The sequence below is a fragment of the Accipiter gentilis genome, chromosome 6 (genome assembly GCF_929443795.1).
Source record: "Accipiter gentilis chromosome 6, bAccGen1.1, whole genome shotgun sequence".
Lineage (NCBI taxonomy): Eukaryota > Metazoa > Chordata > Aves > Accipitriformes > Accipitridae > Astur > Astur gentilis.
The window spans coordinates 10,077,195-10,100,439 of NC_064885.1; the positions used below are offsets into that span (position 1 = coordinate 10,077,195).

General features: G+C 47.6%; 1 protein-coding gene across 1 annotated transcript in view; it reads right to left on the reverse strand.

Annotated features, from left to right (window-relative positions):
- Positions 1-293: 293 nt before the first annotated feature.
- The window catches only part of CASTOR2 (cytosolic arginine sensor for mTORC1 subunit 2), a 131,116-nt gene continuing 108,164 nt past the window's right edge, over positions 294-23,245 (reverse strand). The window contains exons 3-9 of the mRNA XM_049803508.1: positions 16,930-17,123; positions 16,009-16,141; positions 14,548-14,671; positions 13,849-13,959; positions 12,363-12,445; positions 10,883-10,977; positions 294-6,821 (exon numbers count right to left, since the gene is read on the reverse strand). Coding sequence (XP_049659465.1) covers positions 6,756-6,821; positions 10,883-10,977; positions 12,363-12,445; positions 13,849-13,959; positions 14,548-14,671; positions 16,009-16,141; positions 16,930-17,123 — 806 coding nt within the window. The 3' untranslated portion in view covers positions 294-6,755. The remainder of the gene's footprint in view (positions 6,822-10,882; positions 10,978-12,362; positions 12,446-13,848; positions 13,960-14,547; positions 14,672-16,008; positions 16,142-16,929; positions 17,124-23,245) is intronic.

Here is a 23,245-nt window from a genome sequence, read left to right on the forward strand (position 1 = left end):
AAACCACAAGGACGTGACTAAGCCCTCTGGCCACAGTGCCCGACACCACCGCTACCTCAAAACACATAGTGATGCTTGGAGGCTTTCCCCCAAGGCGAGGCTGAGCATCGGAAGATCTTCTGACTGCTGGGGTTTTGGGAGGGCTCGTGCCACCCTTGCTGGGATGGTGCTACTGCGACAAATGCATCCCCAGGGGGTCACTGGGCGGAGTGGGGAAGCTGGGCAGGGAGAGGAGGCCTCTTTGATTCAAAGAGGAAAAAGAAGAATGAAAATGCTTTTTTTTTGTGTTCACAACAACAACAACGAGCAAAATCACGTACATTCATATTTGCACAACTACAAAAGAAAAAAATCATTCCTTTGCATCACTTGGTACTCCAGCTATCCCCGCCTTTCCACGCCTGTCCACTAACAGGGGCCTCCGCAGACCCCTTACTGCCATACCACGGGAAACAGCCGAGACAGAAAGAGGGATGCTCACAGGAATAGAGAAGCTGGGGCCGACACCACAGCTGCTGCAAGTCAGCACGGACTGAAGCCACGGCCCTTCTGCAGCCGGGGCCGTAACGGCTGCATTAGCTTCCACCAGGGAGGTTGCCCCCTTTGTAACAGAAGCAAATTCAAGCATTGTACAGCAAAGCTAAGAAAGACGGGAAAGGGCTTCTTTCGGAGCCAGACTCTGATCAAGCATACGTGCTTTAGGCTTTAACGTCCCAAACAGCTTCCCTACCTTCACGGGATGTCAGAGTCACGCTCTTAAACCCTCGTCCCAGGGATACACTGTGAGAGAACAGGTCCCCACGCAGGGCAGCTGGTGGGGGAATGTGTTGGGAGCTCACGCCTGGGGATGGCAACTCCAGCCCCTGCAAGTGCATCGCACACATCACTGTAGTCTCTGAGCAGAGCTGCTTTCTGCCTTGCGTCTCTCAGGTGTTTGCACGCTGCTGAGAGCATCAAGAGCATCAGGAAAACAACTGAGTGCTCACCGAGCAACCTCCTCTGCTACATGGCCCCTGCATTGCACTGCCTTGTTTCCCTCCCAGCACCTGCAGGACAAAACGTCATGCTTCAGAAAAATTAAACCTGATAAACTTCTGTCGGATGCTTTTCTTGGCTAAAGCAATCATGACCTTCCAGTAACATTTTCCTTCAAGTGTCAGTCCTGAAAATCCCCACGCCTGCTCTGCATGGCATGGCTTAAAAGAGTAGATCGCTGCTCGGTGCCATTTGCAACCCCACAAGCAGGGTCTGACACCACCAAGCTTTTTCTTAAGAGACGAGGGTTGACTCATCTCTGACCAACAGCATTCCCTACCTGTGCCCCTGGGAATGGTAACACTGAGCTTGGAGTTAAAAATCCATTTCGAAGCAGCATGCATGATGTTTATATGATGAATGCTCTTTATAAATGGCACTGCCATTAAGTAAGTCTTAACACGAATGTCACCCACTGCAGGTGCCACGATCTCTGTGCTCCAGCAAACCCAAATACTTCCATTAAGGCCTCCCTACGCAAGACAGATTAATACATGTCACTTAAAGCACAGTATTTCAGAAACTCCATCAACTGCAAATCAAACTGACTTCAGCATCTGAAAAGAAACGGAAAGCTGCACAAACCTGTGCCAGGAGGCATTTATGGGCCAGACTGAAAATCAGCAACCTGAAAGTGCTGAAAGGTCAGCTGCAAGGCAGCACCCCCGCTGCATTTGGTGAAGCGTAACCAAACTATCAAAACAGAGGATGATTTGGGTAAGAGCCTTTCCCCACCTGGACCCTAACAGCATTGCTGGTCAGCAGGAAACTGATGACGAGATGCAAAGACCACACACTTCCAATGACCGGGTTCAAACAGCCTCTCCTACTTTTAACAGGAAAAGACACTCCAACACGTCCGTCTCTTTAAAAATAACCCCCCAATTTAAGCTCCTCACAGACCAACAGATGCGAGTTTCCCAATAAATACCAGAGCTCTGCGTTAGCCGTGGGTTGCCTTCTGGCCGCTGAGCCCCCAGCAGACGCATCTACTGTGAAATCAGGCAGCCGCAGCAAGCGCCCACAGCCTCGTGCGGAGATGCTGGGCAAGACCACCACGAACCGGCTCTGGAAGAAATGCAGTGACATGCCCAGGCCACCTCGAAGACCTCAGAGGCAGGAGGTTCAGGAGATGCTCCCCGCGGCCGGTGCCCAGAGCCAGCCTCGGGCTGGGGAAAGGCGGGTGGCACGGGCACCGGCTCGGTGCTTGCGGCAACTGGAAGCCCCATTGCAAACCCCCCAGGCAGGCTCTGGGCAGGCACTTTGCAAATGAACCCTCACTACTTACAGGCTGAAGCAATTCAGAGCAGCAACTAAAATATATATAAAGAAAAAGAAACAACTTCCCTACAGTCTCTGTGCTGGAGGCACCAAACTGAAGAGGAATAGGGTGTTCCTGAAGCAGGCAGGAAAACCCGATGCTGTGAATCAGCGTGGGTCTCTGCCTACTCGCAGCAAGCAGAGGAGCCACAGCTTTGCTCCAGGTCAGCTTCACTGCCGCTCTTCGCTAAAAATGGGTAGAGAAATCCCAAGAGCGTAACTAAGTATTCATATTGCCTATATACTTGAATTAAAAATATATGGTGAATAAATGTGTGTATATAGCACTTACTACATATAGATACACACACAGAGTGTGTGCCTAGAGTATACACACATGTACTCACACAGTATATATTAACCTATATTGCTCAAGTATATATGCTATGTACAGTATATAGCCATACAAACGTAAAACACAGGTATTTATATCTGTGTACAATAGAGACATACTAAGTCTTTCTATGTAAACACTATACAATTATATGAACATATGCACACACTTGCACAGTAGAAGGGAATTTGTAGCCAAAATCTAATTGGGATGGGGGAAAAAAGACAAAAACCTACGTAGTAACGCACACAACATGAGAAAGGTTGAAATTCCTAAGAAAACAAAGGCCTCAGAGAAACAAGGCGGGGGTGGGAGGGCTATGTTCTCCTTCCCTGCCCACCCCTCCTTGCAGGGCTGGAAACGCTTTTTGCATTTCGCCGTTTGGTGAATTTTTGTGCAACGAGAGGAACCGAGAGGGCACGGGGAGGGTCCCGCAGCGTTAAGGTGATCCCTGATCGGCAGCAGCCACGACCAGGTGAAACTCTCCAGCCCGCCGAGCAGGGATGGATGCTCGGGGCAGCGCAGGTGGCTGACAGGTAACCCGGGCTTTCAGTGATGCAGATGCCCAGCTGAAGGGCATCCCACTAAGACATGCTCCTCCTTTTATACACACAGTGTTAAACAGCACAATGCCAGGGATGCTCAGAGACATTATTATCATAAGGCATTTAAAAAAAATAATAAAAGACCCTTCAATTTTTCCCCACCGCAAAGGCCAGGTGCCAGAAGAGTGGGGGCTGTTTAGCAGCTTTAAGAGCCACTGCTTTGGGCTCATTAAGCGCTGTGGTGTTATATCATTATTATTACTATTAATTTTTTTTAACAAAGCCCCTACAGACCCCTTCCTGCCTTATCCAGTGAATGTCTCACAAGCAACACCACTGTGCAAGTTTGCACTGATCCCGACCGCATGCTGGAGTGCCCTTCCCCACGGCTTGGGTTCAAGGTTCAACCAATTCTGGCTAAATTCAGAGTATCTCAGTTCCCACCAGCAAAGCGATGCAGGGAACACTAAAGGGAAAGCATCAAACTACCCCAAGTTGTCTGAAACAATGTTCTTGGTTCTCAGGGCAAAATGAGAGAGGAAATAGAAAGGTGAAGCTGAGGATGACGGCAGAGACAGAGAGTCCCTCAATGGCATTTTACACCTCGTGAATTTTTCAGGCTAACTTTCTCATGCCAGGACATCAACCTGCTTTGTGAAGTTTTGAAACACCCTAAAGACTTCTACAGATTTCAGAAATTTAAGGCTGACTCCCTTGGGGAAAAAACTGAAAAATTTAAATTAAAAAATCAGCCTCTAAAATAGCCTGAGTGCAAAGTTAAAAAAAAAAATATAATTAAAACCTGTTTTTTTCACTTTCTCTTAAGGCTCAGTAAAGTTGCTGCTTGTTTCAAGTAATTCCTCACTGTACATATCGCGGTCCTTAGAAAGCAGCACTAGCACACATGGAGAGCAATGCACGTTGCTCTCTGATGCGGAAAGTGGCTAAATAATAAATTTCCAATGGCTGACAAAACCCAGGAGCACAAAGAAGACCCTGTCCACGCACACAGGGAAAGCTCAGGCTCAACTCAGCCGACCAGAAAGCCTGGCTGGCAACTCGGTAGCTGTACACCAACAAATGTGCTGGTATCCCTCTCCAAAACAATCCTGCACAGTCCTACAAACACCCCAATCTGCCATCCCAAGGAGAAACCCTTCAACAATTTACGTGGTAAAACGCTACTGACCACCCTGCTGCCTCCCTCAGCTCAGCTCACTGCCAATGACGTTGTGCAGATTCACATAGAACATCTCCGAGTGCTTTTAAATACTGCACCACACAGCCTGTGCTTGCATCCTTACGGCATGTGGCAGGAGACCAAAGCATCTTTCCAAACAAACATCCAGAGACGCATGGTGCCGCACCTGGAATAAACCTTCACTCCAGAAATCTGGAGCAAATATAACATATCATGGGGCAATTCTGAAAACCCATGTAAAGGAACAGCAAAACATACTGTTTGGTAAAGTATTCAACATGTGCCTAAGTGTTTCTCAGCAGGGATGCTTTAACTCAAGTTAGGTCCTGCAAAGGAAAGTTACCCATGTTTTTTCCTGTGGATGGTCTGATTCCCTGTCTAGCTGCCATACAACATCCCACTGATGAAAAATCAGAAAGATTTGAATCTCAGTGTCTGGGTCCAGCAGCACCAGAAACCACAAATGTTAAGCTCAGCCATCTAGCACCGTAAATGGAGAACTAAACAGCGAGCTGTAAGTCAGTGCGTGTGTTTGCGTGTCCTACCCACCAGTATAAACCATGCCTGTGGCATGATCCCAGGTGCTTGCTTACTGTCTCCAGATTAATGCAAAACCCTGGCTTAAACCTGCAAGACACAGCCTCAGGAAAATCATGCTAGAGGCCGTCTCTTAAGCAAAGCTGGAAAGCCCTCATGAAAACTGCAAGACCTGTAATTTCTTCATGTCAAAAACGAAATGGGAAGAAGTCTACAAATGCAAGATATACTTGGGCTGCTAACTGTAAAAGCAGAGTCCCCTGCAGACGGCTTCTCCTTTTCACCACCCCTCACTGCACGGTCACAGCACGGTGCAGAACTGCTGGTACCTACATCTTGGGTGATGCCTGCTCTCCCAGCACCAGTCCCCGCCATCCTCCACGGTGCTGGGAGCAGCCGCGGGCGCGATTCGGAGGCAGGTGCCACCACGGGCCCCGACGCAGGGTTCCCGCTGGCCTGCAGCTTTGGTGCAAGCCAGGAGCGAACACCCTCCTGCTGCCCCACGGGAAGAGCCCACATCACCTTCCCGCAACAGGACCAGAAGGAAACACCTCCAGTTTTATGCATTTTCAGCAGCCTTCTGCTTTCAAAAGGGCTGCCCGCTGAACCCAATGGAAAGCCCCTGGGAGTCAAGACCCCAGCCGGCAACGATTTCCACCCTGGTGACGAAGGAGCTGTTGAAAAACTGCAGGAGGGTCCCAGCAGGGCTTGGGCACCTCCTGGCCCTGGTGGGGACAACCCCCAGCGGCTCCTGACCAAGGTGGCCCAGGATGCGCAGGAGCAGCTACCCAGGGACCCCGGGCAATCCTTTGCGTCCCCGTGAATGTGTATGAAGCGGATGGGACAAAGCCCGAGGGGACAGGAGGAAAGATGCCTCCCTCCTCTTGCTGGCCCGGGATGAAAAGGGCTTGGGGATGGCTCTGGAGTGGGGGTGAGGGGACAGCAGCTGCCTGGAGCTGGGGACATGGCAGGAGGACACTGGGGGCAGTGGGAGGCTGACTGGAGAAAACTGAGCTAAACCGGCCAAGTTTCAATGCAGACAGAAGTCTTGGTGACGCCGCCTGCCAGAAGGTGGGCCAGAGCAATGCTCCCTCTGCCCAGGCTTTCTTGGAGCAGCCAGGCTTTGACTGCAGGGAGAAAGGGAAAAGGGGAAAATTCAAACAACTGGATATTTGCCCCTTTTCCAACGCCAAACAGTTTTGTCAGGGGAAACAGAACCCAATTCTCATCCTATCTCAACATAGGCAATGACGGACAGTCCTCAGAAAGTCTGATGTGAGGAGAAAAGCCAGCACTACGCGACGTCTTTTCTGTTTAATTCCACGTTTCATTTTGTTTACGGTTTTCAGGGTTCTCTCTGAGCAAGCGGCCCATCCATCCCAGCCGCGCTGCAAAGATCTCGGCAGAGCGCCCGTGCATGTGGCCATACACGCCGCCGCGCTTTGGGGAGAGACGGGTGTCCCCCGGCAGCTCCTTCCACACTGAGAACGCGGGCAGGTTACACTTCACCTTGGGAGCTGAACGTTAGGAAACCACCTGAATTCCCTTTCCTCCTGCCCCTCATTCATAAATTTAATAAAATAACAATAATAATAATAATTAAAACAAAGGCTTATTGGAGCTGTTTCTGCTCAACTTTCCACAGTCTCTTTTCATGTCACTCTCTGGAATCAGATTTTTCAAGAAATACTGTGAGAAAAAAAGAATAATAATAATAATAATTATAATAATAATAATAATAATTATAATAATAAAAAGCATCTGGAACCAGCTCAGAAGATTTCTAATGCTTTTCAGCTTGACTGACTTGGAGTGCATTGACCACACCGTTAATATTTTCTTCAGGTACCTGCAAAAAAAACCAAAAAGAAAGGTCATGCTCTAGCAAAAGCCAGGCAGGGACGACGAGGAAAGGAGAGGCAGGAGACGAAGCCAGAACAGTCCCAAGCAGCCAGGTACTTTGCTGTTGGACACCCGAACTCCACTGAGAAAGGACTCCATCTACATGAGACACCCTCCGGTTCAAAAGCGTTAACCCACAGCAGAAGCAAACACTGTAAGTGAGATCTGGCTGGTTTGCTGTCTGTATGGTGGGTGCTGCTGGGGAGGCAACTGTTTGGGGTTTTTTCTTTCCTTCTCCTCTTCCTCTCCCTTCCTCTCCCTTCCCTTTGTTGGTGAAGCATTTGTACGCCAGGAGCTCGCTCATGCAAGCTGCCTGTGCTGATGGATTTATGTGGCTGCCTAAGGGCTCCACAAGGCTCTCCAGTTTAGGACCCATAAGTGTGGGTGGGGAGACCACGTCAGCTGACAGGGGAACATGTCCATCAAAAGAAGAAGAGAATTGCCAGTCTGCTTGTGATGGAGGGTCCCAGATGGTGCAGCGTAGCACCTGAGCTTTCTTATCAAGTCTTGTGATGAAACTTAACCATAGAAGTCCATATACAAAATTATTGGTGGGTGTCTTTTCACACTTACTGCAAGAAAAAACCCTTGTAACAGAAGATGCAAAAGATCTCAGAGCGACTGCCATTGGTGGAAAAGAATATCACAAGTCAAGTTACATCAGACAGAAAAGAGGCATCTGACCGTTACATAAACTCAAAGACAACACGCAGGGGACAGGCAGCTAACAGCTCTTGCAAAGTGGAGAGGGGACTGAAGGAAAAATAAATTATCTGTGAGCTGCTGCAAGAAGCCAAGTTAATTCACGTTAAGTAAGTTGAAGAAGGGACTGTCTCCTCTGCGAGGTATTTGAGTCCTTGGCCAGAAGTACAATACCTGGATTCACTGGACACCCTCCAGAGCTCAGACAGTGGAAATACAACTGGACTGTGATTTCCTGCAAGGCTTTTAACAAAACTGAGGAAAAAACCCACGAGTAATAGCAAGAAAAACGTTCAATTTTCCAATGGGAAGATGGAATAGGAGCAGCTAACTCTGATGATGTGTGAACAAAAGTCAGCTGGGAAAGGAAGAAAATAATTTTAAAACAACCACACAGCAAATTCTTCTGGGTTAGGAAGAAAACCCCAGCAAACCTCCACTGCAGGGAATAGGACTTTGAGACAGGACTCTCCACTGCCTCCACTCCATCATTTTTCCCAGAACACTGAACACTGCAGTGGAGGAAGCTATATGACTCTTTACCTCTCCAGAAGATAATGGGAAAAGACATAGGAATCAATTTTGCAAAATACATTTTCTTTCCTGGCCCCAGCGGATGATCAGGGGGTCTCTCCATATGCTCCTTCAGTGCAGTACAGAAGCAGGAGGAAGCAGAACCAGGCGGTTCTGGCCAACTGGCTTTGACCTCCACAGACCCACCTCCTCCTCGCTTCAACACAACGGGCTGATCCTTCATTCTCCGCAAAATGCTTGACCTCCTTCATGTCAGGGAAATGGTATCAATCATACCACAAACGTTTGGGCCAGATTTTCTCCAGGACAGATGTGCGAACAGTTTTGCTTTGTAGGACACATCCTAGTTGACCACCAGTGAAGAAGCCCTAACCTTCTCTGCCCCTTAGAGAAGATCCCTATCCCAGGGCAGCTGGTGCAACATGTTCACTTGCCAGCTAGAGGGTAGATCAAAGCATCTACCATGAAGGGAAAAGTAAAGCTTCCAACTACATCCCAGCCATAGCTTCGGCCTCCCTAGATGCAAAATGCTGGTGAAGAAGAGCAAGATATCTAAGCATGAGGCAGCAAGAGCAAAGCACCTGGAAAAGGGACTCTTCTCACTTGTTTTCTCTAGAGGGAGCTGGAAACCGTAGCTCTCTCCAGCCCGACCTTATGTCACCCAGGGGACACAGCAGAGACCTGGAGGTTCCCATCTCAGCATTGCCTCCCAAAGGGATTTCTTCTCAAGCACGGGTCCTGATTTCTAGGCAAAACTTCTACAGCTACAGCGTTGCAGGAAGACCTGACTATTAACACCCAGGTCAAACAAAAATTTAAGCAACAAAAAGATGCAGAGGAGAAAAAAGATCAGGTCAAAGGGAACAACAAGCTTTTATAAAGCACTCTAATTTGTTCACAACAAGTACTGAACAACCTTAAAAAAAGGGAGGCTGTAGAGAATGGATTCAAGATGCACTTAGACCTTGAGAAATGTCACTAGAAGTGAAGGTGTCTGGGTAGCCCAGTTAGGGAAAACATAACAAAATCTAGGTCAGGGTCTTGACCAAAAAAACCAACCTAGAGCCACCAAGCACACAGCCCAGCCTCCACAGCCAGAGCAAAGGAGGGCTTGAAATGCACCTTCCACACGGTGGAAGGATTTGACAGCTAGAATAGCGTGGTCCAGATGAAAAGGCTTTTAAAACCATACAAAAAGAGAACAACAAGTAGCAAGGAAAATGCTAAAATACTGATTTGAGTAAGGAGGATCTGCAGACCTTAGCGCATGGCCCAAATAATACCGTGCCAGCTGCGTGGAGGCAGGGATCTGCTGGGCTCAGATGCAGCAGGATGAGACACTTTTAAAAGGCGGAGCTGCCTGCAGAGTCATCACAATTGTATGGCGCAATTTTTAAGTGAAATATCTATTTTACCTGTCAGGGCTTAGCTGTCCAGAAATTGCTTGACAACTAGAAGCACTCTGCACCTCGTGCTCTGCACAGAAAGCATGCACCTGGGGCTACAACAACAGGTAGGATTGTGAGGCAAAGCTAACAGTATTGATTTTAAAATGGTGTTTTATTAGCTTATCTTATCAGCACAGTTAATATTCAAGAAAATAAGACAAACATATATAACACTTTGACCTTTGCTATCTGGAATAATATTTACTTTTACTCTTTACACACATGACCTATAGGCTGCAAATGGTTCATACCAACTGTGAAAAACCAAAGTAATTAGCTGAAAAAAGCCTGCCTTGAACTCACTGGAGCTTTTACAGGTTAAAAGTAGGGCCTGTGCAGTGAATTTACAGTGATGAAAGGAGAAGTATAATGCAGTAAAGGGCACATTTAAGAAAAAAAACCCCAAAGCACAAAGCAGCTGAGTTTTATTAGCACATGGGCTACTGACTCCCTCCCTGAGGACTTGGGGAATGGGCTCCGAGTCAAATGCCATCCTGTGTGTGGCTACAGGCATAGCAATTTTCCCTTTTCAGGGAAATTCCTCATTTTTGAGGGTGTCCTATAAAGCCAAAGGAAGAGCAGAGGTAGGCCTAGAAAGTAAAATACCTGCCGGTATAAAAGAGAAGAGAACGCTGCAAGAATGGCAAGACCCTCATGCTGATGACTGTGCTGCATCTGCGTATGGGCACTCACAGGAACGAACATGGCAACAGCCTTCTCTGCTTCAAAATCACCTTCCCTTGCTGTGCTGCCAATTCATGCTATTTTATCAAAGGCCTACACCATGAGAAGGATGACGCAGGGACAGCAGAGCCGATCAGGACTCACAGATGGGTCTCAAAACGCAAAGGTTAGGGCCCTGCAGGTACCAAGAGATGAAGGCAGGGGTCTGCTATTGGGAGACTCTCCAAAAAGTTCTCCCCACACAAAGGCACCCTCATGTAAGTCTGGAGCCTCCGACTATGTCTGCAGGATAACAGAGAGGGTTTGTGGCCATTTCTAATAAAAGGTAGTGACGCGGTGGAAGAGACTGCCCGGGGAGGTCATGCAGCCTCCATCGCTGCAGGTCGGTAAGGACTGAGACCAGCCTTTTGCAAGAATGACGCTCCCTAACATGGCTTTGCCGTGGCGTAGGCTTGGGCTTGGTTCAGGAGCCGCTGACCCAGGGCAGTGACAGCCAGGAGGCTGGCGAGAGGTATCTGCTGGGCTATGTCAGAGCAAAGGCACTCCAACAAGCTCTCCAGATGGGAAATGATGCTCTCATCATGAGTTTTGTCCCAGGGAAAGATCTCCCCTATTCCAAAGAAGCTGTCTTGATACTCACCAATGCGTGATCAAACTTAAAAGTACTGATGTAGTAGGCTGGGATGTCGGCTGCAGCCAAAGGCTCAGAAATCTGAGCGACAATTCCACATTCATCTGTGGGGAAGATAAAAATTCAGTTATTGTCTGAACGGCATCTCTCAGTCTCACAAAACTCCTGAGTCTTGCCAGCTCCATGCCTCACAGAATCGGGCTCCTTGGGCCACCACAATGGACTGCACATTTGATTGTACTGCATTCTGTTTGTAACAGAGAATATAAATCCCCCAAAGGCATAAAACATCAGAACTGGAATGATTTTCAGAGGTCTAAAGAAAGGCAATTAATGACCTTCAGGAAGGAAGCACCAAAAAAGGTCTCATGTACCCTTAACCTCCATTTTCTCTTTAGTTTTTGCTGTTAAACACTTTGCCCTGCATCTCTGAGAGAGGAGATGCTGACTCGCTGGTTGGCCTGGACACACGGTTCCTAGACCACAGACCACCACAGCCCCTGAGACAGGATTTCACACCAATTTAAATGGTTCATCTGTCCTGTTCATCGCAGATCAATGGTACATTGTTTCCAGGTGAAATCTGAGTTTCACTGATCCAAATTGAACATTTCAAATTGATTATAAGCTAACATATTCAAACATCACATATTCAGGGGACTCGCAGGTATCCTGATGTCCGATCAATAACATATACCAGGCCATTTCTACATATTTTGTGTCTAAGATGCATCAAGAGAAGGTGTGTGAAAATTTCCTTCTTGCTACTTTTGGTTGTCCGGTGTAGAAGTTGCAATTAAATATAAAAATTGGCCAAATATTTTTCAGCAATGTTCTTGAAGCCTGTATTTTGTAACCATTCCAGAGACCATGGGAAGGAGCCCCAGTGTCTTCTGAAGATCAGGCCTTTGTTGCAGTATTCAGATCAGATGCCTTAAAATTACAGGGGACATAAAAATAACAAGTACACTTTGGCAGACATGAAGCACTTGCTCCAATATTCTTTTGAGTAGAGAAAACGTTTGCAGGACTGGATGTGAAACAGGTCTATGAACAGGACTCCCACTTGGACTGCTATAAATCCATACTAAATCGACTAAAGCCACAGAGTTGCCCGAGGACTGCACTGGAGTGTGACAATGCCTTCTCACCACTAATTTCGGTAATCTACAACGCACTCCCATGCCATCTTTTTGTCCACTTTCTCTCTTTGAACAGAGACCCAGCTGTAGCTACCTCCAAAGTCCAGCAGATGACTGCAATTTAGATGGAGCTGTCAAGCATGTAGCACTTTCAAAAGTATATTTAGAAGTCTGACTTACTAGGTAGGAGTCAGACTCCTCCTGTTTGAAAATCTCAGCTTGCAAAGTCATGTTAAGCTGCTGGCTCTTAAAAAGCCTCAGCCTCAGATGGATTTTTCCATCATCCTTGAAGGCCCTGAGGCAACTGACTACCTGCGCACCAACTGATCCCCCAAATGTTTACCTACCGAAGCCAAGAGGCTGCCCACCAATCCGCACCATCTTCCAGAGTTCGCCAGATGCACTTGTAAACAACAAATTATTAGGAAATCTGTAAAAGAAAAGGAACACCAAACACGGCAATTAAAACACAGCAGTGTGTCAGATTCTGCCTGCGGGGATGCTGCTGTTCCTGTACCCCTGTGCTGCTTGAAGCCAACAATAGCAGCAGCAGCAGCTCGGTGAAACTGAGAAAACTCAAGGCAAGCGGGACAGCTGCCCCTGCCTGCCTCTCCAGGTGTCCTACGGTAAATCAGCATCTGATGCTGGAAGTGTGCATAGGCACCCAGAGAGGCACAGAAAAAGATTTCTAAGAAACAGGCCATGCCCCAGCTTTATAATGTCGAGACTGTTAATCTGAAGGCTTGATTTGAGCTGCATTTAGAAACACCTAGGGACAGAGTATGTTTTCACACCTACGCTCTTAGAAATGTGAACGGTGACCACCGGTTTTGTGCCTGAGCATCTCCAGTACTTCCTTCCATACCAACCCTGGGAGGTCCCTGGGATTCCTGCAGAGATCCCCATTTCTTAGCAGGGGAAAGAAGACCAGCGGCTGAGAGACTTGCCCAAGGTCAAGCAGGCAATCTGTGACAGAGGAGGAATTGGCTGCCCAGGTTCCCCAAGTACCAGGCTGCCATGCCAACCCTCTAGCCTCTCCTGAAGGCAGACAGAGGTTTACTGCAATTAAGGTCGAAGAAACTTCCAAGAGGGCAATTAATAGTTTGCAAAACAAATCCCTAGCGCAGGCAAGAATCAAAACCAAACACTGCACTGTGTGTCAAAAGCAAATCTATGCACTGCATCTCAGCGCAGCATCCAGCCTACCCTCCAGACCTCAGAGACATCTGTGATGTGAAGCTGCAGAAGTACACATACACACACACAAACAGGCTGATGTTTGCTCCCTAGCTAACTTTCTCCTTGCCAGACAAACGAGTCATGGGCTCCCACTGCACAGGGATGACTCAATACGTTATCATCACCAGGAGACTCCTGCACCAAGCCCAGCCATGTGTAAAAGCAAAGCAGGAGGACAGCATCGCTGGAGTCCCCACCCTACTTTTGGCCTTTAGCAGTAAAACTTCAACCACATACACCAAATCGTACACCAGATTTTTGGGGGGTTTTGCTCTTAAAAGCACAACTAATGAACAATGGAATAAAAATGTCAAAATCACTTTGCTCCGGTGTTCCTCTTTCAAAAGTGAGACAACCTCACATGACATTGGCTTGCGATTTCACTGCGGGCTTGGACAGATGAGCCCAAAATTCAGGAGCTGGAACTAACATGCCAGACTTCACTCAGAAAAGTGACAGGGTGTACAGGCACACGACACCCATGCAATGAGGCTCCCAAGAATTAACATGGAGGAGCTTAAGCTGCTTCCTGCTCCTTTGAGAACATCCCAGGTGCTTTTTGGGGGTTCAGGAGACCCTAAGACCAAAGCTCACCTCTGCTGTGTCTGGACATCCATGACCAAGGAGATGTAACCCTCAATGAGAGAAAAGGAGAAAAAGCGAATATGTCCCGAGTCTTCGTTGCCCACCACCGAGTCTTTTACTCTGAGGAAACAGAAGAGAACAGCGTTGACTGTGGCTAGAAGAGCAAAGGAGGGCTTTTAAAGCAGATACAGCCAGTGAAACCAGAAATGTTCATACACTGACTTAGGGAAGTGACATTGAGTCCTGTCACATTATACTGCTTTTCATTTTTTTTTGATTTTGCAGGGCAAAAAAATGCCAGGCCCCACAATCGAGAAAACTCTCCCATCCCTGCCCCAAAGGTGCTCTCGCAGGAGGCTGTGGGCCAGAAGCCACAGGCACCAAGGGTAGCAGCACAGCCAGCTGTACGTCCTCCGGTCATACGTGGAAACCCAGCACATTGATCACATTGCTACTCTTGGCTTAAATCTGAAAAGGCTCAGCTTTCCACAGCCAGGGAATGTCTTTGGACACCCTCAATCTTCTCTTTGGCTTCCAGCTGTCAGGACGACCCCCTTGAGCCTGTGAAACCTCCCTCCCTGCGTGCAGAGCACCTCAGCAGCATAAGGCCACAGCAGATCCCTGGCATCCTGGAGAAGCAACGTGCACGTGTGCCTCCAGACGCCGGGCACTCCTCCCCCAGGAGCTCGTCTCCCTGCCGGGACCTACCCATTGGAGTAAAACATGACATCCATTAGGAGCGTAGCAACAGTGGGAAGGGTATCTGGATCCAGGCTGGTGACGCAGAACATATTACTCGGACTGGAAAGGGGATGAATGACAGGCCTCTGAACTGAAAGAGACACAGAGACACACACAACTATGAAGCCACGTCTGCAGCAGGTTCACGTCCCACCAGACGTGTTATCCGTGCACCGGCAGCGGCCACAGAGAAAACCGGGAGTGTTTGGGAAGGAAGCTCCTCATTGCTGAAGCCCTGCTGGCTCTCAGACAGGGACCAAGGAGCCTGACGACAACCTGCTCTTGCCGTGTTCTCCCTGGGGTACAGGGTGAGATCACCCCGAGAACCCTGCCCTGCGCGGGGGCACAGGTCAGCTCTCTGCTCGTAGGGGCTCTCAGGCCATTGCATGCATCCACATGAGACAAGGGGCAAGCTAAAGGAGGTGCCAACGCAAACTGAAAAGTAGAAATAAATTCAGGCTTCCACCATTTAAAAGGCAGGGCTACGGAAGGCATTTCTCCAGCTGTGGTTGCTGGCAGTGTACGCTCTTTTCCCTCCTTTCTGGGGGCCTATTTTGCCGTAATATCCACAAAAATTAAAAACCAGCTGCCATGCAGCAGCTTGGCAAACATGGTGCAGCCAGTGGCTGTGAAGCAGCCAGTATTTAGGCATTCAACTATTAAACAGAGCAACGCAGCAAATTGCATACCTGTGCATAAACAACGAGCGTTTCACTGTGCCCTCCTTTATGCTTTTTGTTTAAGGCTCGTTTTCTTAAACGAGATTATATATAGCTATTCAAGTGACGAGGCTGAGTGGCACTTCATAATACTGATCCCTGCTTTGTTTGGTTAAGGGCAGAAAATTTACACACAGGTGTGTAGGTAAACATATGTATTTAAGCAGTTCCTTTTCCTGATTGTGCTCTTTGCTTGACGCTTGTTTCTCTAGACTGGAAACATCCTAAGGTTCTGTACAGCCCTGGGCTCACTGTGGTCTTGATCCTGACTGGTAGTGAAGTGTGAAAGTTGAATAACACTATTCTCTGTGCATCAATCACTGCAATACTTAAACAAGCTTTTATATAAGCCATTTTCCTTTGAAATGTTGAAACATGGAAATACGGGCTGCAGACAATGTTATTTTTGCAACTGAAATGAATTGTACTTTAACCTTCCGTCCTACAAACAGGCATGTCTCCTCTGGAGATGTGAAACTAGCATTAAAAGGCTCAAATTCAGCAAAGCTCATCAGCACTGCTCAGAAAATTAAGCACTTACTCAAATTCTTGCTTGAACTGGGATAGACTCAGGTGTGTGTTAAGATAAGTTTATTATTTTACAACAGGATAACCATTCACCAAAATGTTGAAGGAAGGTGGGAGGCAGACACCCCCATGTGTCATGGAGACCAGCTCCCTGGCAAGCCGAGCCCATGCTGGTCCTTACCTAGTTTTGGTTTGACAAATCCATTTGTTATCCCAAGGTCGTCGGCAGCCACTGTCTCCCCATTCACTACTCTGAGGATGGTGAACTCAGCAGCCAGCGTGTGCATCACAAAGGGCAGGTCTCGTTCACGTACCTGAAGTTGACAACAGGATTAGCTCGTGATGGTATGCACCAGAAGTCAGAATACACTGCAGTGGAGGTTATGTATTCCCAGGGCACAGAAAAGTGGATGCATCACTCCTGCTTGAGCCAGCAGGTGTGTAAGGATAATTACCATCTGCATGTGCATCTAGAGAAGCATATTTGGTGATACAACTGCAAATATCAGTAGGATTAAGCACCACAGTGCTTTTAAGACTGTGGAAAGAGTGTGGAGACTTCTAAAAGGGAGACATTTCACCTCTTTTCCAGCATCCCTTCAAGAACTCAGCACGGCTTGTTCTTCAGCCTCGTTTCCTAAGGAAATAAAGCTTATGTGGTCGTGCCCTGTGTGCATGCACACGTGTGTGTGTGAGACAGAAAGACAGTCTGTCTGTCTATCCCCAAAACAACTTTGGAGCCTCTTGCTCATCATCAGCCAATCTGACAGCAGACACAATCTTCCTCTAACTCTCAGAAAACCAACGTCTGAGTGATGGTGGGAAATGCTGCCAGTGCCTCCATTAAGGGAGAGATTGCAGTGTGGGCTCAGCACTCGCATTAGACACCAGATAGCCCATACCAACAAATGCCTCATCCCATGGGAAAAGCTCCTGAGATGTCAGAGAGCCTAACTACAAGGCACAGAGCTCTGGGGAAAGCAGACTTTGGCACTTCTGCTGTTCCTCAAACAACTTGTTCCCAGAAATGTCATTAAAACTGTTCAAATGAACTTTCATTTGGTGGCAGGTAACTCTGCCTGGACCTCTCATGTCCTCTTACCAGGATGAAGTCCGTCTGATAGGTGGAGAGCATGAACACTGAGATGTTTTGGTCAGCTAGTGGTGCTATTACTGACTTGGCAATTTTGGTCACTCCGATGGGCTGGGAACCAGAAAAGCCACCTCCACCAGACACCACATTGAGGGCAAGCCATGTTGCATCGGCCACGCTCAAGTGTTCCGAGGAAGGGAGCTCTGCAAAGAGACAGAGAAGGAGGACAGAGGTTTGTTTTAGAGGCAGAGAGAGCCAGGTCCACCATCTGGTCCATATGTGGTTAGCAGAGACCTCAGTGCAAGGAAGGACATGAGCCCACGCATCCAGCAAACCTCCCGGGCTTCCCGTGCTGCTTCACAGGTTGGTACTGTGCCGCTTTTCAGATACACTGATTGCATCAACTTCCACTGCAGGATTCATACAGATTTTCAAGGACAACACAGGGAACTACATGAGCCTCAGCGATTCGCTCGGATGCCAGTGACCAGCACTGCTGACTTCCCCATGTGGAAACAGCCTGAGGTCGTTGACTTAACTCGAATCTCTTCTATCGCACAATTTCTCCAAATACTTTACTCAAGCTTTTCTGGTCTCTTTTGTTTCCATTTTCCTGCTGTAAAACCAAATTTTGTTCTTCTGGACTTGAGATGGAGTTTGACAAAGCAGCCTGGGCACTGGCCCAAGACTTAGGAGATGCAGAGCAGGTACCCTATGCATCTGCAGGCTGCTGCCTCTCTCTCTAAAGCAGAAGACAAGAGCCGCACAGCTCTGTGAGGGATGGATGGTATAACATATACACTAGAGATTACAAGGTGATCACATACTAAGATAATGGAAATACTTTTAAGAATAAGCTGGTTCCATTCCATTTGCTTCTAGTCTATTATCACTCAGTAGTTAAAAATCTACAGCTAAACCATTTAATACAAATTACTGTTTTAAGGAAACCTTAATATATTAACAGCCCAGACGCGGACCCTGCAATGAAGGCATGAACTTCTCTAAGATCCTCTGGACTTTGGACTTTGGTTTGGCAAATTATAGAAACAAACAGTTCAGATCCAGACTTACAAATGCATAATCCCGGTTAAATCTACTTGGCGTAAGGAACCTGAGCTCAGATGCAGATCCAGCCAGCAAAGACACAGCGGAGGTCCCAACGGAAACCTACACACTTTGCTTAGAGGTTAGATGCGGCCCAGCAGTCCGAAAGCATAAATCCCAGTATTGCTGCTCTTGCAGTCAGTGCCCTGGCACCACAGGCAAGCCGCTTCATGTCTCCATACCCACATTTCCTACTCTGTCCACCCACTCCTGGCTCCTCCATACAGTATCCTTTCCTTCTCCTTCAGCGAGACCTTTGGGAGCTGTTTCTGTACAGCTCCAGACACCATGTAATAAATTCATAACCTCACACCCCCCGAATCCCCAGGCACCACTGCTGTGAGACAACGACAGCGCTGAAAACCCAAAATGAACTGAATAACAAATACTGTTCATTTTGCTCTCCTCAATAACCTCAATTGTGTGTGGCATGAAAATAACCCTGAGCAAACACACTGCAAACAGTGGGGACACTGAGGGTTCTGCTTCTGCATTTTGATGTTTAGCTTCATAGGCCAATGTTTCTTTTTTACTGAATAATCAGAGCTTACACAGAATGAAAACTAGACACCGGGGAGAGGGGGTAAGTTTGTGCATTAATCAACAGCATGTTACCTCAGAGAGACCACTGCAAGTTGCTTGCAGAAAATTATTGCAGCAAAATACCATTTTCTGATCAGACGGCCCTTTGCATGAGAAAAGCACCCCCAAAACAAAGCTTACTACATCAATTGGCATGGAGAAGCTAGGGCTCAAAACAACTGCTGCTGATCTAATAAGCAGCTGACGTCTTTTTTTCCTTTATTCCCACCTCTGCTCCTTGCCTGTGAAATAAATAAGAAGGAGGCCCAAAAAAAAAAAAAAAAAAAAAAAAAAAAAAAAAAAGACGTGTTCCTTCTTTGGACATGTATTTGCTCCCTGGCAGCACGGAGCAGGCAGGCGCAGGCGAGGCCACCTGCACGTCATCGGTATTTACACTTCCATTTCCCACATCCCAAAGCCATTAAAGCAGCCAGGCAACTGAATCACAGAAAGGTCAAGTGACACCTTTCCTCTCCGCAAACTCGTCCCCAAAAGCCTCCGGCAGCGCGGCTGCCCCAGTAACGGCGCCAGCTGCACAGGATGCACGGGCAGCTCCGCGGGCTCCGGGGTCCCGTGCTCGTTGGCCTGGCCCACCCGTTTGCCCAAGTCTGCTAATGACTCATTACCAGCAGTGAGAAGAGATCACAACTCATTTCCCTCTCTATAAATGGAGTAGATGATATTCCTGCTTTGTATGGGTGACGTGGGCCTGGCTGCAGGTCGTTAAATAGCAGTTTAAAAACTATTTTGGGTCAGGGATGTGATGGAAGATGAGGTATTTCACAGTGAAGGGAGGCATCATCACATTTCACTCCAGCAACAGCGGTGCTGGAGGAGCTGCCCCAAGAAGACCTCGTCAACCTCTTACTCAGGGGGCAGGAAGGCTGATTTGCCCGTTGCATTTGTAATTACTGGAAAGCGTTAATCGCGTTTGGGTTTTATGTGTTTAACAGGCCCTATGAAGTGTGACAGGGGCCATTGCATTTGCTTAAGTAACCTGCTTCTCATAATTCAATTAACTTTGCGAAAAATATATAGAAAGTGACTGAAATACCAATTTTGGACACTGTTTCCACTAGACAGCCAGATGGAAAAGCACAGCCCAAATTTTAATGAAACAAGCCCAGGCTAGAGGCTCAACAAATTCATCTAAATAGCATCAAATAAGCCACGTGGGAAGGTGCTTTGCCCAGGAAGCTGTCAAATGCAGTAAACCCAAGGAGAGCTGAGAACACCAGACGTAACATTAACGCAGACTCAGTGAGGCAGAATAAGGTAATAAATAAAGAGCAAAAGGAGGAATCGCCCCTGTTTCAGCACCAACCTGCCAAAGCTCCACCACTTCTCCCACAGAGAGCAGAGCTCCTGACACCCCACAGCTTCAGCACCGCAGCGTTCCCTGTCCTCGCACTGCGAGATCAGCGCCGAAATCTCTCGACTGGGCTCTCAAGATCCTCTTGCAACTAGTTTATCGGAGTGCAGGTCACTCCCGCTTCTGATCACAGGGGGCATGTCACCTCTGGCTGAGAAGGATCTCTAAGAAGTCGGAGACTTGGGCATTGTTGATTATAATCAGGGTCTCTGTTTTGAATTTGCATTGGGGTGAAGCCTTTAGACTTTTGTGTTTTTGCTGTGCAACACTTTGCAGACCTGCTGCCAGGAGCTGGCACCCAGGAGCAGTTCAGCTGCCCGCAGGCTCCGTTAACCATCGTTTGGCGCCCATCATCACACAGCACTCGTCTTGCCTATGATTTTGCCTGTCAGCGTAACGCTAGGTACCAATCGCTGGTGGCCTCCAGTAGCCCATGGTATGGCTCTCTCTGTTGGCACAGCAGTCTTCTCTCATCCAAAATTCTCCCCACTGCATGAAATTTGCAGTGCCACCAAGCAGACAGACAGGTGCCATGTGGGACACGGCACGGGACACAGCACCCACCGAAGGAGATATCAAACAAATGCCAATCCCCGCTCAAACCAAACCCAACAACCACATGTCAAATAAGGTTTAGGGCATAAGTTAAACTGCTTATTTGCACCATGGGTGATTTAAAAGGTCAGAGGTCTGTCCAGAGCCTCGCTGGCCCATTTGGCAGGTACAACTGAAGCAAAGCAGCCTCCATGCACATGTCATCCTGGGACACGAGGTGGTGAATATCATATCAACCATAATTGGCTCCTGAACTCAAATAATCAATACCATTTCCAGTGAGGACAACAAACGTTGGCCGAAACCCAAATAAGGATTGGATTGCTGCCGCTGGAGCACTACGAAATACTGTAAGTACTGTGAGCTGGTGCTCCACACGGCAGTCTTAAAATACCTTTGGGAGGATGCCGGCCAGATGATGAGCTTCCAGCTCATGGGCCTTTGCAAGCAGCCAAGGTGGTCACACAAAGCAGGGGAGGAAAATCTCCTGGTTTACAGCTCTGACCAAAGAGTCAGCCCGATGGCGGGGGTGTGTAGAATGGTGGGAAAACAGCAACAATTTTCTGCCTCTGTTTTCCACCCTGGGGACCCCTCAGTCTCATGCACCCTGTACAGCAGGAGGCAAAGCACTGGGAGAGAGTCCTCCCTCTCCGGAAGGGCATTGGAAAACGTGCAAAATGCTCTAACAAAGTGCAACACCACCAGAACTTCTTTTCCCCTTTCTGCACCTAATTTAAATGGGTTAAAATTTCTCATAAAAGGGTTATACTTAAGGGGGGAATAACTGGAAAATGCACAGCTGCATAGCAGAAACGCATCTCACCTACCCACATTGATATCTGGATCAGTGCTGTGGAAAGCACTGCCAACCAGGGACTTATTCCTTTCTTCCAAAAGGATACCCTCTGAGTTGTTTTCTGTGGACCTTGTTCCAACTTAATGGTAATCATATACCCACCAGAGGACACCTATTAGCTTTCAAGTGAAACTGTAGATATATGATGGATTTATTGTAGTGCTTGGAGAGAAATGAAGGTGCCTTCCATTTCTCTTCACCTGGTTTGTTTCTTTGGTGTAGTATGTTGGATTACCTCCTAAGTGCTTATCTTCACTCAGTACACAAATTTTTGCATTATAGCAAAGTACTCTGGGTGATGTGCTACTCCTTGATTTGTTCTGGTACTCTGAATGAACCAATTGCTCATTCTATTCATCATTATATGACTTATGTTTGCAGCCACGGCTAACTCCAAATGTTAAAAAATAATGAAATTAAGAAATACTGTGCATTTTTTGACCAGCCTTCTGGCTTTAGATCCCTTACGCTGTAGTTATTTCACCTTTTATAGCCTTCCTCTGCAAAAATGACAGCTAGACTCTTGCTTGTATTAAAAAGATAGAGAAAAAAGCTCCTGCAATAGCAGGACTCCAATGGTCAGGCATTAAAAATAAAAGCGCTGCCAACTGCAAAATTCATGATAAATTGGGAGAGCTGTTGCCAGTGCCTCTGTGTGGCAGCACAGTTTATGTATATATATTTTTAATAGGATTTTTATGTTTATTCCCACTGCCCAGTGGAAGTTTTTCATTGCTCTGCAGTTTTAAAATCCCCTCTTATAATGAAGTGAGGGATTATCTCAGGTCATAAAGCCTGATCCAAAACTTGGGCGTCTTTCTGACTTCTCTGTCAGCTTTATCACACAGCCACTGAGGAGGGGCTGGAGAGGCCACCGGGTGCTGCAGCTGGGTGCTGCCGAGAAGAGGGTGCGATGGCCCAAGCATCAACGGGCCCATGGGGAGCTGGCATGCCCAAGGCAGGTTTCCAGCACCCACTGGTGTGGTTTCCCTGACATCCACTAAAGCGCATGTGTTTGAACTGGATGTCCCTGCTCAGAAAACGTTTTAGGAACTTTTTATCCTTGAGGGCACTGTGGAAACTGGCCACATGAGCTCAAAATCTTGAGGGGAGAGTGGGAGGAAGATAACCACCTGAGCCTCATTTCTTTTGAGAAATTAGGCTAAGTAAACATTCCTTTAATGGTAGGAAATGGAGTACTCTGCTTCTCTCACTTCCAGAAAGCCATGCAAAAGGGGATAAAGCAGGGTAAAGATGCCATTTATCAGTTTCTGTATGTGCTACAATCCAGAAAGAGCTCTGAAGCTGGTCCAATGCCCAGCTTTGCGTGCCCCAGTCCTCACTATGCACTACGCACGAGGGTTATTCCTGCAGGATGCCCTGTTTCTTGCTTTGCTCTGCCGCAAGGACAAGCCAAAGTGATCCAGTGCTGTGCTTCCCCCACAGGGACCCCACCAGGACAGCAAAAATGTCTTGAGGATGTTACAATGCAAATCATAACCTTTCAGAGGATGCAAATACCCTTTCTTTTCGCCTCAAAACACATACGCTGCCAGCTTCACACTTAATAACTGGGAGCAAAGACTTGCTGCCACACAAATTCTAAACAAGCCCCACAGGCAGTTTGCAGCATGGTGTGAGATGGCTGCCAGGCAGAAAGTCCTTGGTGTCGGTTTGATTCGAGTGCCACAGAGCACTCCCACACCAAGGGACTTATCTAAGCACAATAGCCAGGCAAGATGAAAGCACACGACTTGGCTGTGCATTGGGAAACATGATGATTAGGTCCAAAAAGTTAATGCTTTTATGCACAAGAGAAGGAAGAAAATCCCACAGCTCTGATTCAGCTGAAA